This window comes from Sceloporus undulatus, chromosome 3, assembly GCF_019175285.1.
Source record: "Sceloporus undulatus isolate JIND9_A2432 ecotype Alabama chromosome 3, SceUnd_v1.1, whole genome shotgun sequence".
In the NCBI taxonomy this organism is placed as follows: Eukaryota; Metazoa; Chordata; class Lepidosauria; order Squamata; family Phrynosomatidae; genus Sceloporus; species Sceloporus undulatus.
Genome location: NC_056524.1, coordinates 55373089 through 55392803, shown reverse-complemented (window position 1 = coordinate 55392803; position 19715 = coordinate 55373089). Strand labels below are relative to the sequence as shown.

The window sequence follows — 19715 nt, the reverse complement described above, 5'->3', positions numbered from 1 at the left end:
GAAGGGCTGTTGTGGAGAGAAAGAGACAGAAAGTAAATTTCAGCCAGTCCAGTTGCGAGTTCTTTAATCTGTATTTACAAATTTACTTTGAAGTGATGTCAGTTGTTTTTTACATATATAGAATATATTGTAATAGGAAAATGGAAGAAGATGAGTTTAGAAAAGTGGAAGGATCAAACGTAGTTTCTAGTTACATATTTCTAAGCATGCCATCTGCCATCAAATAAACATATTACCATCCTTTTTGGCATAATATTGTAAAATATCGGTTCACTTTAAAAATAGATTCAGTTCTTTGGTAATATATTAAAAAGTAACATAACAGTGAAGGATTTGTTGCCATGCCATTTTGTGTTAATATTTCACAGAATTGCCATTCAGTCATATTTACATAAACTTTCTTCCAGAGAGGTATAGTGAAACATTTAATATGATATATGCCTATAGTCATTTGCTAGCAACAATAATTGTCCATGTAGTGGTAATGAGCAATTAATCATCAGTTCCTAAGTTCATTCTGAATGAAATCCCAAAGGAGTTCTCTTTGTCTTCATTGTGCATTGTGAAGCCACTTGTGGAACTGATAACATGGCAAAAAATAAATAAATACCCAGCTTTACATGTCAGTGACTGTGTGGATCATGGCACTTCTGTCTTCCATTTTCACATCGCAAATCTATACAGCTGTTTGTCTGAGATTGTGCTTTCTGCTATAATTTATATGTATTTATATAACAATAGGCAATCATTTTATGGAGTTTTATTGAAAAATATGTGTAAAATAATACTGATTTTCCTAAAGATGTTTAAAGTCTGTTAATCCTGTAATATCTGTTGTATGCCGATATTCATTCTGGCCTATGGTACAAAGGGCCATTCCATACATCTAAACCCAATTTGTGCTCCCTGGTAATTGAAATAGTAGAAGCAGGAATGAAAAATCCTGGGCTTGAATCTCCTTTCAGCCATTACATTGGCTGACATTCAGCTGGACACTTATCTTTCACCCAAATCTACTTCACAGAATTGTTGTGACCTATACACTTTCACTTGAGATCCCAGATGGAATCGTATATCTATACAGTCTTTTTCCAGTTTCTGTTTTCTTTGCCTGATTCACTGAGTTGCACAGTCATCTTCATTCTTTCTCATACTGAAACTTTATGTTTGTCCTCATTTTGGGTTTTCTTTTATGACTAGCTATTAGATATTGTATTATATTTAACCACAAAAATGTAGGGCAGTTGTCATGTAGGAAAATATGACAAGGTTTCAATATTCAGTCACTGTGCAGTGAAGAATTCTGTGACTGCATCTGGCTGTTCATCCTCTGTGCTATTCTTAGAAAAGTTTCTACGGCCTTAATAATAACCTAGAAATTGCCGGGAACCTATATTCATAAATATAACCAGCAACAAAAGATATATTTCAGATTTGGCTCTGTGAAGTGTTTATTAATTATTTATCTGAAATAAGAGGACAAGAACTGTTCTTGGCTCTCATGCATTTTTATCATGTGCTTTGCTCAAAGCATTCTCAGTGTGGAATCAAAATGTATTTTATTATAAAATGTGAATTACTGTATTTTATGTTTTTCCTGTTTCATTATCAGCAAACTTTGTACTATCATCCCCGCTCCCCTTATTATGTGATGACAAACATATACCTGTAGGTAACTGACTGATCATTATTTCTTGCAGTTAACCTCCTAAAGAGAATATATATATATATATATATATATATATATATACATACATACACATACATACACCACACACACACACACACACACACACCACACACACATGCTTTCATTTTAATTTAGATGAGGGGAAAGCCAGTGTTTTCAATAGACTTTGAGCAACTGGGAGACTTTTGGCTTCATGTTTTCAAAGCTTATTGAATCTATTGATTTTGATTTTCCCCCCTCAAGCCCATCATGTCATGGATCAGAAATAAAGTTGTCCGTGAGACTGTGGCTCTGAGAGATGGATTAAATCTATATTGTGTAGTAGCAAGAAACATGCAATATGGCAGTTTCTGTTTTATACATTGGACCCTTGTTATACGCTGGAGTTTGGTTCCAAGATCCCCCATGTATAACAAAATCTGTGTTACTCAAGTCTTATTAATATAATGACCTAGCAAATGGTGTCCCTTATAAAAATGGAAAATCAGGTTTGATATGAAATTTATACTTTTTTGAAAATTTCAAACTACGTATGTATGCTGAATCCGTGTATAAACATCCATGTATAAGAAGGGCCGACTTACTTATATGCTTAATGTACTATCTAATTTATACTGATATGGTTTGATGTAAATGACATAATATGCTTAATGGTCTTTTCATATTCTTTTGTATTTGAAAATCACAAACAGTCACTTTTCAAAGAGGAGATGGAGGACTTATGAGCAATGGAAGGTATGCTTCTTTTTCTTTTTTAAAAATCACATTCAGTTTCAGATTTTATCATATCTATGGCCCATCATATTTAATTTTTGATAGGAACCTTAAAAAGTAATATATGAGCAGTCATGAGAGTGACAATTCTAGAAGGAATTAAATGACTTAGACCAGATTTTAATGATCTGTTGTACACTTGAGGGGAATCAAGTCCAGATGTTTCATATCTCCCAGATGTCTGAGATGAAATTAGTAGGAAGTATCAGAAGGAATGTGTTCATTTGTTTTCAGGATGTTTATTGCATTAATTAGGCATTAGTAAATGAAGTTGCTGTTGTTTAAGACTCCTTATTGGCTGCTACTAAATTGCTGTGAGTGAACAATTACACCCAGTCGATCACAAAACAAATGATTCATGGAAGATGAATAGGTTGTAGATTGATAGGACTAGATTCTACAACTTTGGCTACTCAACTGAAATTGATAAAAGTTGATAACAGACCCATATATCCTCATTTATTTTCTCTGTGCCAATATGGAGATTGTAATTAGGCTCTGGTAATAACTTCCAATCTCCTATCTAATCAATATTTTAGCAAAAAAGAGATTAGGTCTAATGAGAGTTCATAGATGTGGCAGGAATACTGTTGGATCTTCTTATTGTTGTTTCCATAGAAACCCACATTTTTCTTTGGGATTGTGCCATAATGGAGTCATTGCAAAAGAGTGAAATATGGTAGTTAAAATGTTAAGTAAGGCCATATGAAGAACTCTTTTGGATCAGCTCAAACGGCTGCTTAGTCAAATATTTTGTTTCCCATGGTCCCTATGTTTTAAGTGAACCAATAATAAAATACAAATTGAAGATCTTTTGTTTCATGCATTGTTCCCTTACTTTCTCCACTTTTTCTTATAAATTTGGGAACCAAACATTAGTAGTAAACATTAAAACATAGTCAATCTTCACTTGTTCTCAAAATCTGAAATCAATTACATGAACATGAAAGCCTGTTAAGATAGATAAAAATGTTCTTTTGAACTTTCTATTAATCCTACTCAAACAGCTTTCCTCTAAAACCATGCAAGAGTGCTCAAAGGAAAAGCTAGCAGCTTGTAGATGACAGACAGGCATTTGGGATGCAGGATGTGAAGGAATAGTTGCTCAGAGTCCTGGAAATGGCTGATACAGAACAGTCACTTTGACTGATTGTTCCCTTGAGGTGGCAATTTATCATTCATCCCTTGTTTAGGATCCTCCAGTAGTACAGCATTCTCATTGTTTTCCATAGAGACAGGAAAGTTGGATTGTAGTAGATTTTTAACTGATGCTTTCTCCTTTTTCCACAGACAGTACATATGATTTACATTAAATTCTATAACCACTTAATATTTTACATTTAAAAAGCCATTACTGTACAATTTAAATACTAAAATAATTTTAAATTCTAAATCATGAGTTTAAATACTAAATCATTTTTTAAATCTCTAACTGCTGAATTCTATTTGAGAGAGACAAATAAACTCTCTTCAGTTATAATGGCACAGAGGTTTCTGACAGATGCATTTCCTTTTTGGATATTTTCAGTCGACCAGGCCTGTTAAATGCAGGTGACTCCAGTTATCCTTGGCTTGCAGATTCCTGGCCAGCCACCAGCCTTCCGGTAAACAACAGCACCAGTGGACCCAATGATCTTGGGAATTTTGGGCGTGGAGGTATGTTTATTGGCAATGTTTCAAGAAAAAAATGTGTACTGTGTGCAGGCCAGTGAGAAATTTTATTTGGAAATAAAACTGGAAATGCAAGTCTTCAAAAAGAGAATATCATGCAACAATAAAACAATATTAGTAATTAAGATGAAAAAATTATACATTTTCCTGTATATTGGATTGTTTTCATAGACATGTATCTACACTTCTTGAAAGAACCTTCCCATTTCAAATTTTCTCCTGCTTTATGAAACCTGTGGAAAAGCTTCTAAGTCAAACAAGGGCCTAAATCTGATATGATATTAGTGGAGACAAAATCAGTGCCAGCAGATTCCACTGGTTTTCCTAGTTGCACAAGCTATAGCATTTTTCCCTCTTGGAGTGCCTATGCATTTTTCTGTTGGCATGCGAGGTTGTTCAACTATTAATTCAAATGGTTGTACAACTAGTTCTCTGATTTGTTGCACAGCTGGAAATTTGGATATCTCATGCACACCTTGCAGAACTAGGTATCAGGAAGCAAAATCATTCTATTAATGTGATTGCTTGTCTCCTAAAATATTACACGTTTGCTGTCATTAACAGATATTGGTAGGAAGGAAGTCAGTATTAAAGGGAAAGTTTAAATGGAGGAAGATAAAGGATAAGAAGATGTAGAGAGAGAGGAGAAGAAGTAATAAGAATAGGAAGAAAGTAAACTAAGTGTAGAGGTTATGAGAATGTAAAAGAAGGTGTGAGAAGGTTGGAAGGTAGGTAGATGGAGCAAGAGATAGAGAGGAGAAGGGGGAGAAAGGAGGAATGAAGAAGAAGAAGAAAGGATTAGTAAAAAGAAAAGAAGAAAAGATTAGAAGGGTGGGAAGGTGGAAGGAGAAAAAGAAAAGAATGAAGGTATAGAAATTGATTGGAAAATAATTGAAATGAAATAAGATTTAGTAGGAAAGATGGTATATAAGAAAGGGGGAGATTAGAGAAACAATAAGTGATTATGAGGATGGTTAACAATATATATTTTGGTAGGATTTAGTATGAAATAACATGGAAGATGTTTGAAGTAATGATGATGAGAATGGGAAATTTATTATATGTTTTATTATCTGTTTTCTTGTATATTATTTACTTATAAGATGTTAATAGAAAAATATATGTATAGAAATATTATGTGGAATGTCTGACATGTATTTGTTTTAATAATAAAAATTATTTAATTAAATTAAAATAAAATATTGCACATTCATTACATTCTCTCATTCATCTCCCCACTTCCCAGTTATAAGGTTGTGCATTTTAATGACATTTTAAATGCATTTAGGTTGCAAACTTAAGGTCCCTGGAAGAACATCCAGCTTCAGAGAGGGCGACTCAACCTTGTCTCAACCTTTTCCCTGAAGCTGCAGAACAATCTACATTTGATAACTCTATGTTATTAGAACTCTGGTGCTAGAGATCACAAAATGGATTCATCCTTGTAATATTCCCCGAGCATACTGGTAGAAGCTGTGGATCTGTAGGAATGGGGGGGGGGGACATATGGATAGATAAAAGAATATATAATCAAATGGCCTCAAAATAGATTTCATAATTAGAAACAGATGCTGGAGAAGCTCTATTCTGTCTGCAAAAACAAGGCTAGCAGCAGATTGTGGCACAGAGCATGAACTGTGGTATCTAAAAGAAAGTTAAATAAGAACATTAAACCAACCATCCTCCAAAATACAACTGGAGGAACATACCCATGGAATTTTGAGATAATATGAGTTGTATTATTAAGCCTACCGTAGATACTCGACTATAAATCAAAATATTTATGCCCCAAAATGAACTCCAAAATCATGGGTAGACTTATGTACGGGGCAATGAGTTAATGCTAATAAATTTCTTGAAAGAAATGCCCACCTTTCTCTGTAGCCTTGTAATGGCTCCCTGTTTGAAGCCCCGGCGCCCGTTCTCCTCTCTCCCTTTCTCCCTCTGTGTGTGTTTTTCCCTCTCAGCCTTCCCGCACAGCCAGAGCTAACAAGCTGCTGCTCAGGCAATGTATGCCCTGGCTTGTACCTCGTTTTGCCTGGAAGTCCTGGGGGTGAAAAGCAGAGAGAGAGAAAGGTCTGTCCTCTATTTTTGCAAGCTATGAGCCTTGGAGTCCCGTGGATGAAAGACAGAGAGAGAGAAAGGTTTATCCTCCTTTGTGCAAGCTATGAGCCTTGGGAGTCCTGGGGGTGACAAGCAGAGAGACAGTGGGGTCTGTCCTCCTTTTCGCAAGCCATGAGCCTTGGAGATGCTTTTGGTAAGGGGAAGAGAGAGTGTGTGTGTGCGCGCACGTGTGTGCACGCCAAAGTTTGTTTCCCCTTTTCCATGCCGAGACTAATGCTTGGGAGAGGTCCAGAGAGAGAGATATAGGGAGGGAAGTGGTGCTTTGTCCCCCCCCCCCTTTAGATCTTTTGTAAAATCCTCCAGTGTTTGCCTCTCGACTTATCCACGGGTCATATCAAAATCCATGATTTTGGTTCCAAAAACTGCCCTCGACTTATACATGAGGTCAACTTATGCATGAGTATATACAGAAATTAACCAGGACCCAAAAGATCTCTGGACTGAAGTCATGGGCATTGACAGGGAGCAATGGAAAAATATACTATCTGCAGCCAAAAAGAAAATGAAGCTTAAATGAATAATAAAGGTGAAACTCTTGAGCAGTTTAGGACAGACAGGAGACATAAGTAAACGGTGACAGAAACAGAGTCAGAACCCTGAATGCAGAACAAAAAAGGAAGACAACTTCCACAGGATCCATGAAATAAAATTTGCAAAAAAAATTATAAAAAAGAAGAAAAGATATAGATTCATTCAAGGAAGAACCATTTCAAGAAGAACCTACAACTTTAGAAAGTGATGTGGAATCAGCTCTTAGCACTTGGAAGAAAAAATCAAGAGGAATAAATGGTATACCAAGAGAATGGCTTTCAGTAAAAAAGACAGAATCCACTGTAGCACTAACTAAAATCTGTCAACAAATATGGAAAACAAAACAATGTCCCACAGATTGGAAACACTCAATACACATTACAATCCCCCCGCAAAAGGGGACACCAGAGATTTCAGTAACCACAGGAACATTGCATTAATTTTTCATGAAAGCAAAGTGATGCTCAAATTCTGTAACAAACATAGATGGAACGAGAAATGCCAGATTTCCAAGGTGGGACCAGGAAGGAGGCACTAGGGGTCATATTTCAAACATATGTTGGATCATGGAGTGCACAAAATAATTTCAGAAGAAAATCAACCTGTTATTTATAGAAAGCCTTTGATTGTGTAGATCATGAAAAATTATGGACATACTTTGGATATATTATGCGAATACATGACTTCCTAGAAAAGACAATAATGTTTGGGGAGGTAGAGGATAATAGGAAAACAGGAAACTGCATTTCATATAGACTCAATCAAGGATGCCAGGGCTCTGGGTCCACAAGATCTGAGTAGGGCTATTGACTACAGTATGACTTGGAGGTCTCTCATTCATCGGGTTGCCATAGGTCAAAGTCTACTTGACAGCAGTTAACAACAGCATCAACTTTCTACATTACACTTTCCACATTTTCAATTATTTCATTCTTTGCAGAGAAAAAAAAATAACCTGTGGTGTTACAGATTTTTCCTGTGAGAATATAAAAGTGAATTGATATACAACAGTGTTAAATTTAGTAATTTATGTATATAGATGCATTAATGAGTTTCATGATGCAATGCAAGCTTTCCAGTATAATGTTTCATGTCTTTCTCTGATTTTAGCTTTCATTTTGGTATACATTTACTTCTTTGTGTTTACCAACATAACTGTTCATGTGATTTTGTTTACCACTGCTGAAGTCTTCAAATATTTCCAAACGAAATTATTTATATATCTCTCTTAATTCCCCCTCCCATTTACTGATAGGAAGAAATGTCTGGCTGAACATCAAAAAGCAAATGAGATAGTGTTGGGTTAAAGAAAAATACATTTTAAGCACTACATAACTTGGAAAAGAATTTCCTGAATGTTCAGTCAAAAGTGTTCTGTGTGTGTGGTATGTGAGGGAGCAAAGTGAGGTGGTTTCTTCTATGATTTGTAGAGTTGCTCCTTTCATCATTTCCCAGAAGCACAGACACATTTTCATTGGCTGTGACATGAAGTGAACAACTGAAAACATTATTCAGGGCAGAAATATTCCAAACTTCACTTTCACAGCTGAAGGTATGGAGGAAAGATGGTTTTGAGCAGTGAGATGTGAAGGACAAGTGGAAAGTTTGTCACAGAAGTTGAAAGTGAGGAGATGGTTATTTATCATTTTCCCTTCATTGGCTTGTGGACCCATTCTCAGCTGAAAGGCAAACGTGTAGAATGACAGACTTATTTTTCATATTAAAATCTTGATAGTTTGGGGTTTCCTGTGTAGTACTGACTGGTTTCATTCCTTTTTTCCCCCCATCACAGATGTGCTACCTCCAGTACCAGGCCAAGGAGATAAAACTGCTACAATGCTTTCTGATGGAGCCATTTATAGCAGCATTGACTTCACTACCAAAACTAGTTACAACAGCTCCAGTCAAATAACACAAGCTACTCCATATGCCACGACACAAATACTACATTCCAATAGTATCCATGAATTGGCAGTTGATTTACCAGACCCCCAGTGGAAAAGTTCAATCCAACAAAAAAGTGACCTAATGGGATTTGGGTACTCTTTACCTGATCAGAACAAAGGCAACAATGGTGATTCTACTTCTTATTTTTTTTTCTTATCAAAATTGGTTGTAGGACTGTTGTGCATGCTTAGAAAATTCTACTTGCCCACCTCTGTTCCCTTTTCCCTCAACTAATAACATGCCTTGCATGCATCCTATACATGTACATATGCAACTAATCTATTGTGCTATGATTTCAGTTTACTGCATCTGTTGCCATTGTCACAGACCACCTGTGCTCCATCCTGCTCCCATTAGGATACATTAGGTTACATATTTTCCACAGCACTATCACATTAGCTGTTTAGCAGCTAACTGCATGTTGTGCATGTGCTAATAAACTAATCACATGATGGCACTGTGACCTTTGCCCTTTAACCCTTAGCATTACTTTACATCCCTGACTACCGATTGGCTGAGGGATTGTCTAATAGAATGCCACACAACCAGTCACAGGATTTCAGCACCACCAGCTCTCACAACAGCTCAGAAAGAAGTGGCAGCCTCTCAGGTTGGTTTCCTTATGGTGTGTATAAGGGGAAGTGCTTATGCTTGTAAGCAGCCTTTTAAAAAAAACCCTCAGTTATAGCCTTGAAAGATGGTCCTTTCCATTTCCAGAGTCTCTTTTTGAATATTGCACTGTGCTTTCCATTTAGATATTTGTGAATGTGTCACTATCTTCTATAAAACCATGACTTCAATAAAAAAGCCCACCAATGCACCTTATTTCCCCTAACTGAACAAGAAACCCATTTAGAGATAATAAGAACATATTTGTAGCCTTTGTACCCTGTGTATTTCAGCATGATTGGAAATCTTATTTTGTAACATTCTCACTCTTCTGGCAAATGTTGACTTTATTCGTAAATCAATCTTCACTTTATAGCACCGGCTTTCTATGAGGAGCTTCGTGATGAGGTTAATATTTTGGTTGTATCATTTTTAACCCCTCCTCAACAATACCATAAGGGTTTGCAGTATTTCTATCATACATCAACAAATCTACCCATTGCAACACACTGGAATTGAAAGATAAGCTTCTTAATACAGTCCTACTTTAAAAATTCCAGAGTTGCATACAGTCATAATGTATAGGTTTATGCTGGATGCTATATAATAATTATTACTATACCATTAAAAAAATCACCAGGTGAACAATGTGACTGAATTAAATATAATACACAGAATTGTGCCATTTTAATAATATATTTTAAGACTTTAATATGAAACCACTTCAATTACGTCTGCCATATCTGATAATTTTGACTCTCCTTCTGCTTCATTTTCCTTTATTTCTTATTCTTTATGCCTTCCCCCCGCAACTTTCAGTTCCTGTCTCCTACCCAAATAGCCTCCTGTGCAATTGCTTGCTTCCCTATTCCTTGCTGCATTCTTTCTTCTTAGGTCACAGAGCACAATCCAGACTGTTACTGTTCTTTCATATTACAATTGCCTCATATGTTATAACTAACATTTTCCTCTTGTTTCTCTGTTTAAATCATCTTTTAGTTTTATTGTTCATTGGTCTACTTTCTCTCTAATCCTCCAGAAAATATGTGCTTGGGTTAACAACAACAACAACAACAATCAGAGTGAGTGTGGTATAGTGGTTTGAGTTTTGGACTAAGGCTCTGGAGAACAGGGTTCCTACTTGACCATCCAAACCATTGGGCAGACATGGACAAGTCACCTTTTCTCAGCCTCAGAGTAAAGCAATGGCAAACCCCCTCAGACCAATTCTTGCCAAGACAAACCCTTGATTCATCTTAGGGTTGCTATAAGTCACAAATTATCTGAAGGCAAAAACAGCAACAACAACAACAACAAGACTTCTGAATTATATGAACTTATAATATTACATTGAATTCCCCCATAATTTCCAAGTAAGAAGCTAGCTAGAAGTTTACTCCCCCCCCCCCCCCCCCCCCCCCACCCATTACCATTTTGACAAAAATAGAAATAAATAAATTCAAATAGTAAAGCTTATGATTGTATATTTAACTACACTTTCCTGCCTGGTACAAGCAGGGACAGTATGCAAAAGATTATTACTAATACATTTGAACTGCTGTCTGAAAAATTTGTGCTGTGGTCTATTCCCCCCCCCCCCCTCCAGCAGTGACTGAATGGAGGCTTAAAACAGACATGAACTAATCAATAAGTATAGTTTTCATACAGCAAGTACATTGTAACTTTTATTCAGCTTATGGTTCATTGTAACTAGTCTATATAAAGTGTGTGAAATAAAAAGAACTAATTTAGGGAGATTATACAGGCTATTTTCATTCCCTTCCACCCTATTATTATTTATAACCTTACGACAATTATAACATGTTACTGCTGATGTTACAAAGATAAAAATACTCTCTTCTCTCCCGCCTCCCTTTTAGTGTGCCATCTGGATTTAGAGCTCTTTTGGGATATGTAACGTTTTTACTTTGTTTCTTCTTACTTAAAAAATGTTTTTTGATTTCAGGTGGAAAAGGAGGGAAGAAAAAGAAAAGCAAAAATACTTCCAAGCCTCAAAAAAATAATGGGTCTACCTGGGCCAGCATTCCCCTTCCACCCCCGCCAATACAGCCTCTCCCAGGCACAGAACTAGAACACTATGGGGTAGAACAGCAAGAAGCAGGGTAATTTATTTTTCTCTCTTTGGGTAGAACTGAGAATTCATCATCTTGGCTCTATAGTGCACAATCTCCAGAAGCATCAATTGGATTCTGGAGTTTAAATATAAAGAGACTGGTATATATGGAATGGATGCATTGATAATACCAGGATATAATCATCAAAAGAATTACCTGCATTCATAAGTGGGCCTGATGTATGGGTGTGTGCATACCAATAAAACTAGATAATCATTTTTCACAGGATATAGTTGTAGGTCTATTCTTAACCAACATTTGTTCATTGTTCTTTAAAATATAGGTTGATGGAAAATATAGTATCAGAATAGTCTTCTGTGTTTTGATATACCTACTTCAGTAAAAGCATCCCTGGTCATGATACATGGTCCTTTAGATTTACTGTCATACCTAGCCAAGAGGGTCTAAAGGCAGTTAATGGGAGCTGTATTCTAATCTGGAGGGCACCAAAGGGAAAATCTGGCCTAAAGAATGTCCATATAGGTATACAGGCTTTGATAACAATAACTATAAATGTTGATAGCTGTTTTGGATACTCAGTGGACAATTGGGTGGCTAAAACCAAATTATTAGAATCTAGAGCAGTGGTTTTCAACCTTTGGTCCTCTAGATTTTTGAGACTTCAACTCCAGAATTCCTGAGCAATGAGCATGCTGACTGGGACTTCAGGTAATTGAAGTCCAAAACATCTGGAGGCCCAAATGTTGAGAGCCACTGATCTAGAGGGAGATATCAGCCTGTCTGATGTTGACAACAAGATTTTCAAAGTGGAAAAACATTTTTGGCATAAAATAATCCCCAAAGCTGCTTAGTTAGGACTTAAGTGTGCTCAGTGGCTTCAGATGTTGATTATCTTGTACTAAGAGGGAGGCAGGATGAAATTGAAAACTGAATAGGTGTAGCCTACATTGCAACACCTTTACTGGGTTTCTTAATGACTATGGATACACTTCTGCATGTGCAATATTTCTGTAATCTTCAGAAAATAGCATTTAACAAGTAGAATTGGGAAATAAATAGTTTTGAAATAGCTTTGCAATATGAATTTGAGAAAAGGAAAAGCATTGTCTTGAGTTAACTACAAATCAAGTCTTGAAGAAGTTGAAACAGTAGCTCACTAATGCAGGCCTATGATGCCTCTTGCTTCTTGCAGGATATGCTAATATGTTTGTATTACAAGACACTAATTTTCCAGTACCTCCTCCTCCTCCAACCAAAAGAAGCTACTGCCCTTGATCTTCGTGTTATTCAAGGAAATGGGGAGTATGGAACAATTTAAAATGTATGTGAGTACTAGAGAATACTTTATCTCAATCTCACATACATAATGATTGATTTTCTCCCACAAATCACTAGATAGGTACATTGAAACAGAAGGCGGAGCCAGTTTGTTTTCTGCTGCTTCAGAGACTAGGACATAAATCAGTGGCTTAAAACTACAAGAAAAAAAATATCTACCTAAACATTAGGAGGAACTTTATAATGGCAATAGCTGATCATGAGTGGAGAGTGGTCGACTTTCCTTCTTTGGACAAACAGAGGTTGTTTTGTCATCCTATGGGGGTGGTTTAGTTGTGTGCTCATGGCAGTGGCTGGTTCTACATAATCCTTTCAGTTCCTTTCAACTCTGGGATTCTTTGAATAGAAGAGGAATGCATGATGGCTCCAAACTTTGGATTTTAAATATGAGCAGGTGAGAGAGATGGAAGATCAGAGGGGAGGGAAAAAATCTCTACTAGTCTAGCAAGCAACCTCTCCTACTCGAACAATATATCCCACGTCCTTCTCTCTCAAAACCACTAAAATGGCCAACGTAATTTGTTGCCAACATATGAAGATAAATATTTCAAATAATTATTGTTTTGATTCCATACCTCTGGGCTTCTAAAGGCTAAAATAAATGTTATCAAACATACCTCAAAAGTAACCTTGTACACCTTCCTGGCAATGCAGGAAATTCCCAGTGTTTCTCATCATCTCTTCTCCAGGCTAAACCTAAACAATTTATTTAGTCTTTCTTCATGGGACTTAGGAAATCTGGAGGGAGGCAGATACATCAGAAATCCTAGAATGGTATATACCTTGGAATGTGTGGGAATTTTAAAAATTAAATTCAATTAATTTTTTCGTTAACTGGCCCCTCATTTGTCATATAAAAACATATATTAGGACAATTCTCTAGGTGCAAAGCTAAATATAAGAAGTAGCTATGTAAAATTCATACAGCCTTGTTAGCAATTATTTTTTCCAAAAATGAACCACTTGCCAAGTTCATAAGAAAAGAAAAATATTTTCTCTGGTGCACTTATATTGCAGGGATCAGATTACTTTGTTAAAGGAAACCCCACTTGCTTCTGAAAGGTTTGCCCCAAGAAAGCAATTCACAATTGGTTCTCTACAAAGTGATTGGAAATTTACTTCAAGCAGTCTCTGATTAATAATTGCCACCCAAAATGATATCTGCACTTTAATACATTTTCTGTTCTCAGCTCAAACAGTTCTGCTGTAAAAGACAAATAACTCTCATATATTTTAAAAAACACAGTGATAAAATAAGACAAATTGATGCATTATCAGCAGAGAAACCTTTGGCATAGGTCTTGGCTTCTCAGTTCTGTATAGTATCTGTTATTTGGATGAGAAAATTGTGTTTGTCACCAAGACAACATTGGTTATTTAAAGCCAAGTAATCTGTGACGTTGATAGCATACTTTTGTGTTTCACACAACTCAACAGCAGCTTTTAATGTTTTTCTTTCAAATTACATTTTTCAAGTTATTTATAATGTTCTGTCAATAATGACTACAATTTTACACGAAGTGCATCGTTATAAGATGAAAGCTAAACCTGAAAATCCAGGTCCTTTACAGAAAAATTCAGTGAACTTTGAATAAAAGAAGTAAAAGAAATATTTCAGTGAATGCTCTGGTTAATAAATAAAAATGGAATAGTTTGTATGTACAACTAATTATAACTTACTCAAGTTACTGTTGTTATATATATATATTTAATGAGCACTCAGAATTTATGAATTGCATGCTTCATCACACTCCTGTACCTTCCAAATATTACCCTCTTCATGGTGACCTGGTACCCAGAGCATTCAAATGCCAGTAGCTGGTTGTGAACAGAGATGGGAACACCATCAATATAAGGCATGAAGCCTTCCTACTGGCTCTTTTTTCTCACCCACATGGTTAAAAGAAGTTAGCACCATTCCATTATGTGTGCCCTCTACTATTGCTGGATATTTAGTTTACAACGAGATATATGTTTTTCCAAAGTTTCCAAATTGTGACAGTTAAACAGTTTTATTTAAAAGTAAAGGGATTGACAAGAAGAAACATAATTACCAGAGTCTTGGGGCATGTCAACATGCGCCAAATGGACCAGTTTTCCCCTGCTCTTGTCACAACCTGACTTCACGATGCAGAGCCAACACCCAATTTAAGTTTGGATTGTATTATTATTATTATTATTATTATTATTATTATTATTATTATTACAGTTGGCTCTCCTTATAGGTGGACTTGCCTTCCACAGCTTTGAGCTTACACAGAAGCCCTGGCAGAAATAATGGGGCACATATTGGCGCCGGATGCCCCAGGTGCCACTGCAAGCATGCACCCCATTATTTTCTATCGGGCTTGAGCATACGCTTTTTTCTCCATACGTGGGGAGTCCGGAACGGATCCCCCACATATGAGGAGGGCAGACTATATTATTATTATTAAGCTTTATTTATAAAGTGCTGTAAATTTGCAAAGAGCTATCCATACAATCAATTGAAATGTGGGAAGGCCAGTTGCACATTGAATCTGGTCCATCCTTGCCTTATTTCAGTCTAAAAAGACTCACTATTTGCTCCAGATCTTTCATGAACATCCAGAGCTCTTTGGAGTGACACTAGGAGACTGTTAGGAATGCAAGGACCAGAATTATGGGTTTGGACAGTGGCTCGCCACTATGGGCTTGGGTGTAGAGTTTGAGGCCACCTATGAGTAGAGCCTAGAAGTTTTAAAAGGGGACTGGGCCTCATGGGCCCAACCTTGCCAACAGTGGGAAGACCTAAGCAATTTAAGCTGTCTTGCCCCCTCATTGGCCTCTTTTGAAAGATTTCATCCCATCCTCCCGCCCTCAGGACAGTATGGTTCGGTTGCTTCAGGGCCAGGTAGGAATTTTCTCTCCTTTTCCTGTTTTTTGCCTAGGTACTGGTGATTGGCTTACGGGCAGGATGTTAAATAGGTTTCCCTTGGCCTTAATGGGGGTGGGGGAACGATCACCTAGGCACCACATTGAGGTGAAAGGTATGGATCAGGGCAGCATTTACATGTCAAGGGCCATGGGGGCTGCTCATGAAACAGCTTTTGGGGAAGATATGGGGGTTTTACCCTCTCTTACAATCTCGAGGGAGTTTGGGAGCGCGTGCCTCATATCTACCTTCCTATGACTGGCTGAGGATACAATCCGAGGATTCGGTTGCCCTCAGAGTCTGGTGTTTTTGCCTTATGGGAAGGCTGGAGAGGTAGTCTAGGTAAAGACACCTGGCTTCAGCTGAACCCGCATCAGGTTTTCACCCTCAGTTGATATCTTGAAAGTTTACAGTTATCAGTTGGGGTTTACATAGGTTTAGGATCTAATAAAGGCCCAATTATTTAAATCCAATTTACGTGTCTGGTCTCTTCATTTCATGGTGGGGGCTCAAATTAAATTTTCTTGGAATGCATCCAAACTGCGATTCTCAACAGAATGTCTGATTAAAAGAAGATGTTACACTTGTTTGGAAATCACAAGGCAGTTGATCAATTAATCAACACTTAATGAATGTTTATTTTTTGGCCAACCACCACATTTGTGTCTGACTGTCTAATACAATGTAAAAAACAAAACAAAAAAACCTTTTCTGCCTTCCCTGGAAAACTGCCCCCCCCCCCCCCCCCTACATTTGGCATGTTTGTGTCCACATGGTCTGCAGTAAGTAAATGCAGATTATTTAAATACTGCAACTGATGCTTCCATGTGTGTAATGTCACATATAAAATGTGCTGTAATGTCGCATATAAGATGAATAGATTCGGTGCTGCTGATTGTCAAAAGATAAACAAATTGGCTTGCTTTCTTCTAAAATGTCCCATTACATGTAAACTTAAGAATCTGATATCTTGAATCCTTTCCATTCTTCAGTTATTGCATTGTAGATAGATCTCTTTTAAATTTAAAAAAAAAGGACTTTTAATTGACAGGAACAAATCACTATGTGATACTGGAAGTGGGAGCAGCTAAATACATTAAAAAGTATTTTATTCCTCCTAGATCCATTTTAATTACTAACTACTAAATTAAACAATTTATTTATGTAGTATTTTATATTTATCTCATTTTCTTTAATTATTTATTTTAATTAGGTATTAATACTTGCTTTTGGGCTGCTTAGCTTTGCTTCACTTTCACAGGGCCTAGTTTCATTTAGCTGAGTGATTTAAAAACAAATTGGACTATTTGGCCCAAAACACACAGGACAAATAAAGTGGCTTCTGACATTTTGGGGGCATGGTGTTTACATGATGCATGCCCCCTCAAGTGGCCAGAAGCCACTCTGTCAGACCTTTAAGGAGCAGAAATAAGCCGGCTCCTGGCAGCAGCAGCTTGAGACCATGGCAACAGCCTGCTTTGGAATCTGATATATGAGGATCATCAGGTTATAACTATTGTGCTATACAGATGCTGGGGCAAAACATGACTCCTGCAGTCCTGGCATGATTGTGGCCAGAATGGCTGGAGGCTGCTTCTATATGACAGTCTGCTTCACCCCAACAAAGTAGTACAATAATTGTAACCTGATGATCCTCAGATATAGGTCCCATCTGGTCTCAAAAGCTAAGCAGATCAGGCCTAGGGCCCCAACAGACAGGCCAAAATAAAGCTGCTTTGGGTCACTTTGGGTATGTTGTTTAAATGACACATGTCTCTTAAGAGGCCAGAAGCTGCACCAAATCTTTAGGGCTGGAGCAAGGCTTTGGTGCAACTTCCGGACTCTTAGGATGAATGCATCATTTAAACAGCATACCTCCAAAGTGACCTGAAGCAGCTTTATTTTGGCCTGTGTGTTTGGGCCCCTAGTTATTACTTGGAAGAGACTTCTGTGGAATTCCATGTGCTTTTGTCTATATTCAGGGGAAGGAAATGGCAATCCACTTCCGAATATTCTTTACCTGACAAAACTTTATGTAATTAACGGAAACACCACATGTTGACAGGCAACTTGAAGGCATGCACATTACATTATAACTGTTTAAATAAATAAATGATGTAAATTAATTAAACAGACTCTAACCCATACTATATGTACTGTATATTCTAGATATGACAGTGATGGATGGTGCCCACCTTTACCAGTCCAGACGTATTTGCACCAGGGAATGGAAGATGAACTTGAAGAAGAAGATGACAGAGTACCAACACCCCCTGTCCGAGGAGTGGCTTCTTCTCCAGCAATCTCCTTTGGACAGCAGTCTACTGCAACTCTAACACCCTCTCCAAGGGAGGAGATGCAACCCATGCTTCAAGCCCACCTTGATGAACTGACCAGGGCCTATCAATTTGATATAGCAAAGCAAGCATGGTAATTATGACAATTACACTGATAGATTTGAAAAATATAAAAAATACCAGACATCAAATGACACCTGGGGATGTAATATTTAAGTTTGAAAGCATCTACCTCTGAAAGATATCTATGCCTTCAATAGCAGGGAGATTTTGCCAGATAGACATTTTTTGCCTTTGGCAGGCTCATGAGGGTAAAGGTTTCATCTTTCAAATTACCATTAAACCAGCTATTAAACCAAGAAAACTTTGTTTGCCTTTAATAATTGTACAATAATTGTACAGCAGAAAGATATTAGCGCATCCATCTTCTTCAATTTCACTGGTGCACAGGGATGTGTTTTGCTAAACCCATTCCTAGACTATTAATTGTCTATTGCAGTATTTTAATATCGTTTCAGTTTAGCAATTTACAGGCTCTTTTCAGGCTAGTAATCTTACTGTTTAAAATTTATTTTCTCACTCAACCAGCCACTATTGTGCTGGTTACATTGCATTGTCTTATTTAAGGAAAAATTCTGTATGTTGTTATTGTTGTGCTCCTTCAAGTCATTTCTGATTTATGGCCACCCTATCATAGGGCTTTCTTGGCAAGATTTGATCAGAGGTGATTTGCTTTTGCCTTCTTCTGAGGCTGAAAGAATGTGACTTGTGCAAGATCACCCAGTAAATTTCTGTGGCCAAACAGATAATCCTGGTCTCCAAAATTACAGTCCAAAGCTGAAACAACCACAGCTTTCTGGCTTACTGAAAACCTCTGTCATGCTACCAAAAACAAAACCACTACACAGATTACTCATTGTCTGTGCAAATAGTATCTTCCATTGTTTGAACAAAGAATTTTTTAAAGCCTGAAAATCTTCATTTTCTGAAGGAAATCCTACTCTTTCAGAAAAGATAATTTTCTGTAATAAAACTCATTTAGAACAGGTGGATTACTACCTTGAGGACAGAGTGATGGCATGTCCAGAATATTTCCAGAAATGACAAGTATAACTTCATTATTTTATTTTATTTTATTGTAATTTGCAAGAAATTGCAATAAAATAGAGGGGAGATAAATGCCAAATACCACTAAGGAGGGATACATGAGGGTCTACAACAAACAACCATATAAGTATAAACTGTTATTGTCATTAGGCTTCCATAAAGGTCCGTTTCCAGAAATTCAAATGCTGATCTGGAGGCTTTAGTTGACTTGAGTGATTGCTAATGTACTCCAAAAGAGGACACCATCTCTCCTCAAAAGAAGCACAATAGAGGTTATCCATGTTGTCCGACAACTTTTCCATTAGTAAACTGTCCCATAGCCTATGTCACCAGTTGCCCATTGTTAAACTGCCCATCCTCCAGTTCTTGGCTATTTCAATTCTTGTGATGGTGAGGAGAAAACAAATCAATGATTTATTTTTCAAGTCTTTGTTCTCTCCCAGATATAGAGTAATAAAAGACCTGGGCAGGGAGCTATCTCTTGAAGAGTGATCCCAGAAATAATAGATAAAACATTTGACCAGAACTATATAACTTTATCACCATGTAACCAGATATGGACATAAGTTCCTTTGCAGTTACAGCCTCTCCAGCATTCTGCAATTGATTGCTTAGAAAATTGAGCCAGTTGCACAGGG

The 19715-nt window shown here is 37.1% G+C and overlaps 1 protein-coding gene across 14 annotated transcripts in view; it reads left to right on the top strand.

Moving 5' to 3' along the window:
* The window catches only part of ROBO2 (roundabout guidance receptor 2), a 1416559-nt gene that overhangs the window by 1353110 nt on the left and 43734 nt on the right, over positions 1-19715 (top strand). For 9 of the 14 annotated variants that reach the window (XM_042456971.1, XM_042456981.1, XM_042456970.1 and 6 more), the window contains 6 exons: positions 2383-2425; positions 3993-4120; positions 8583-8864; positions 9222-9347; positions 11313-11469; positions 17843-18103. In XM_042456971.1, coding sequence (XP_042312905.1) covers positions 2383-2425; positions 3993-4120; positions 8583-8864; positions 9222-9347; positions 11313-11469; positions 17843-18103 — 997 coding nt within the window. The remainder of the gene's footprint in view (positions 1-2382; positions 2426-3992; positions 4121-8582; positions 8865-9221; positions 9348-11312; positions 11470-17842; positions 18104-19715) is intronic. The other 5 variants (XM_042456983.1, XM_042456982.1, XM_042456978.1 and 2 more) reach the window with 1 other exon arrangement.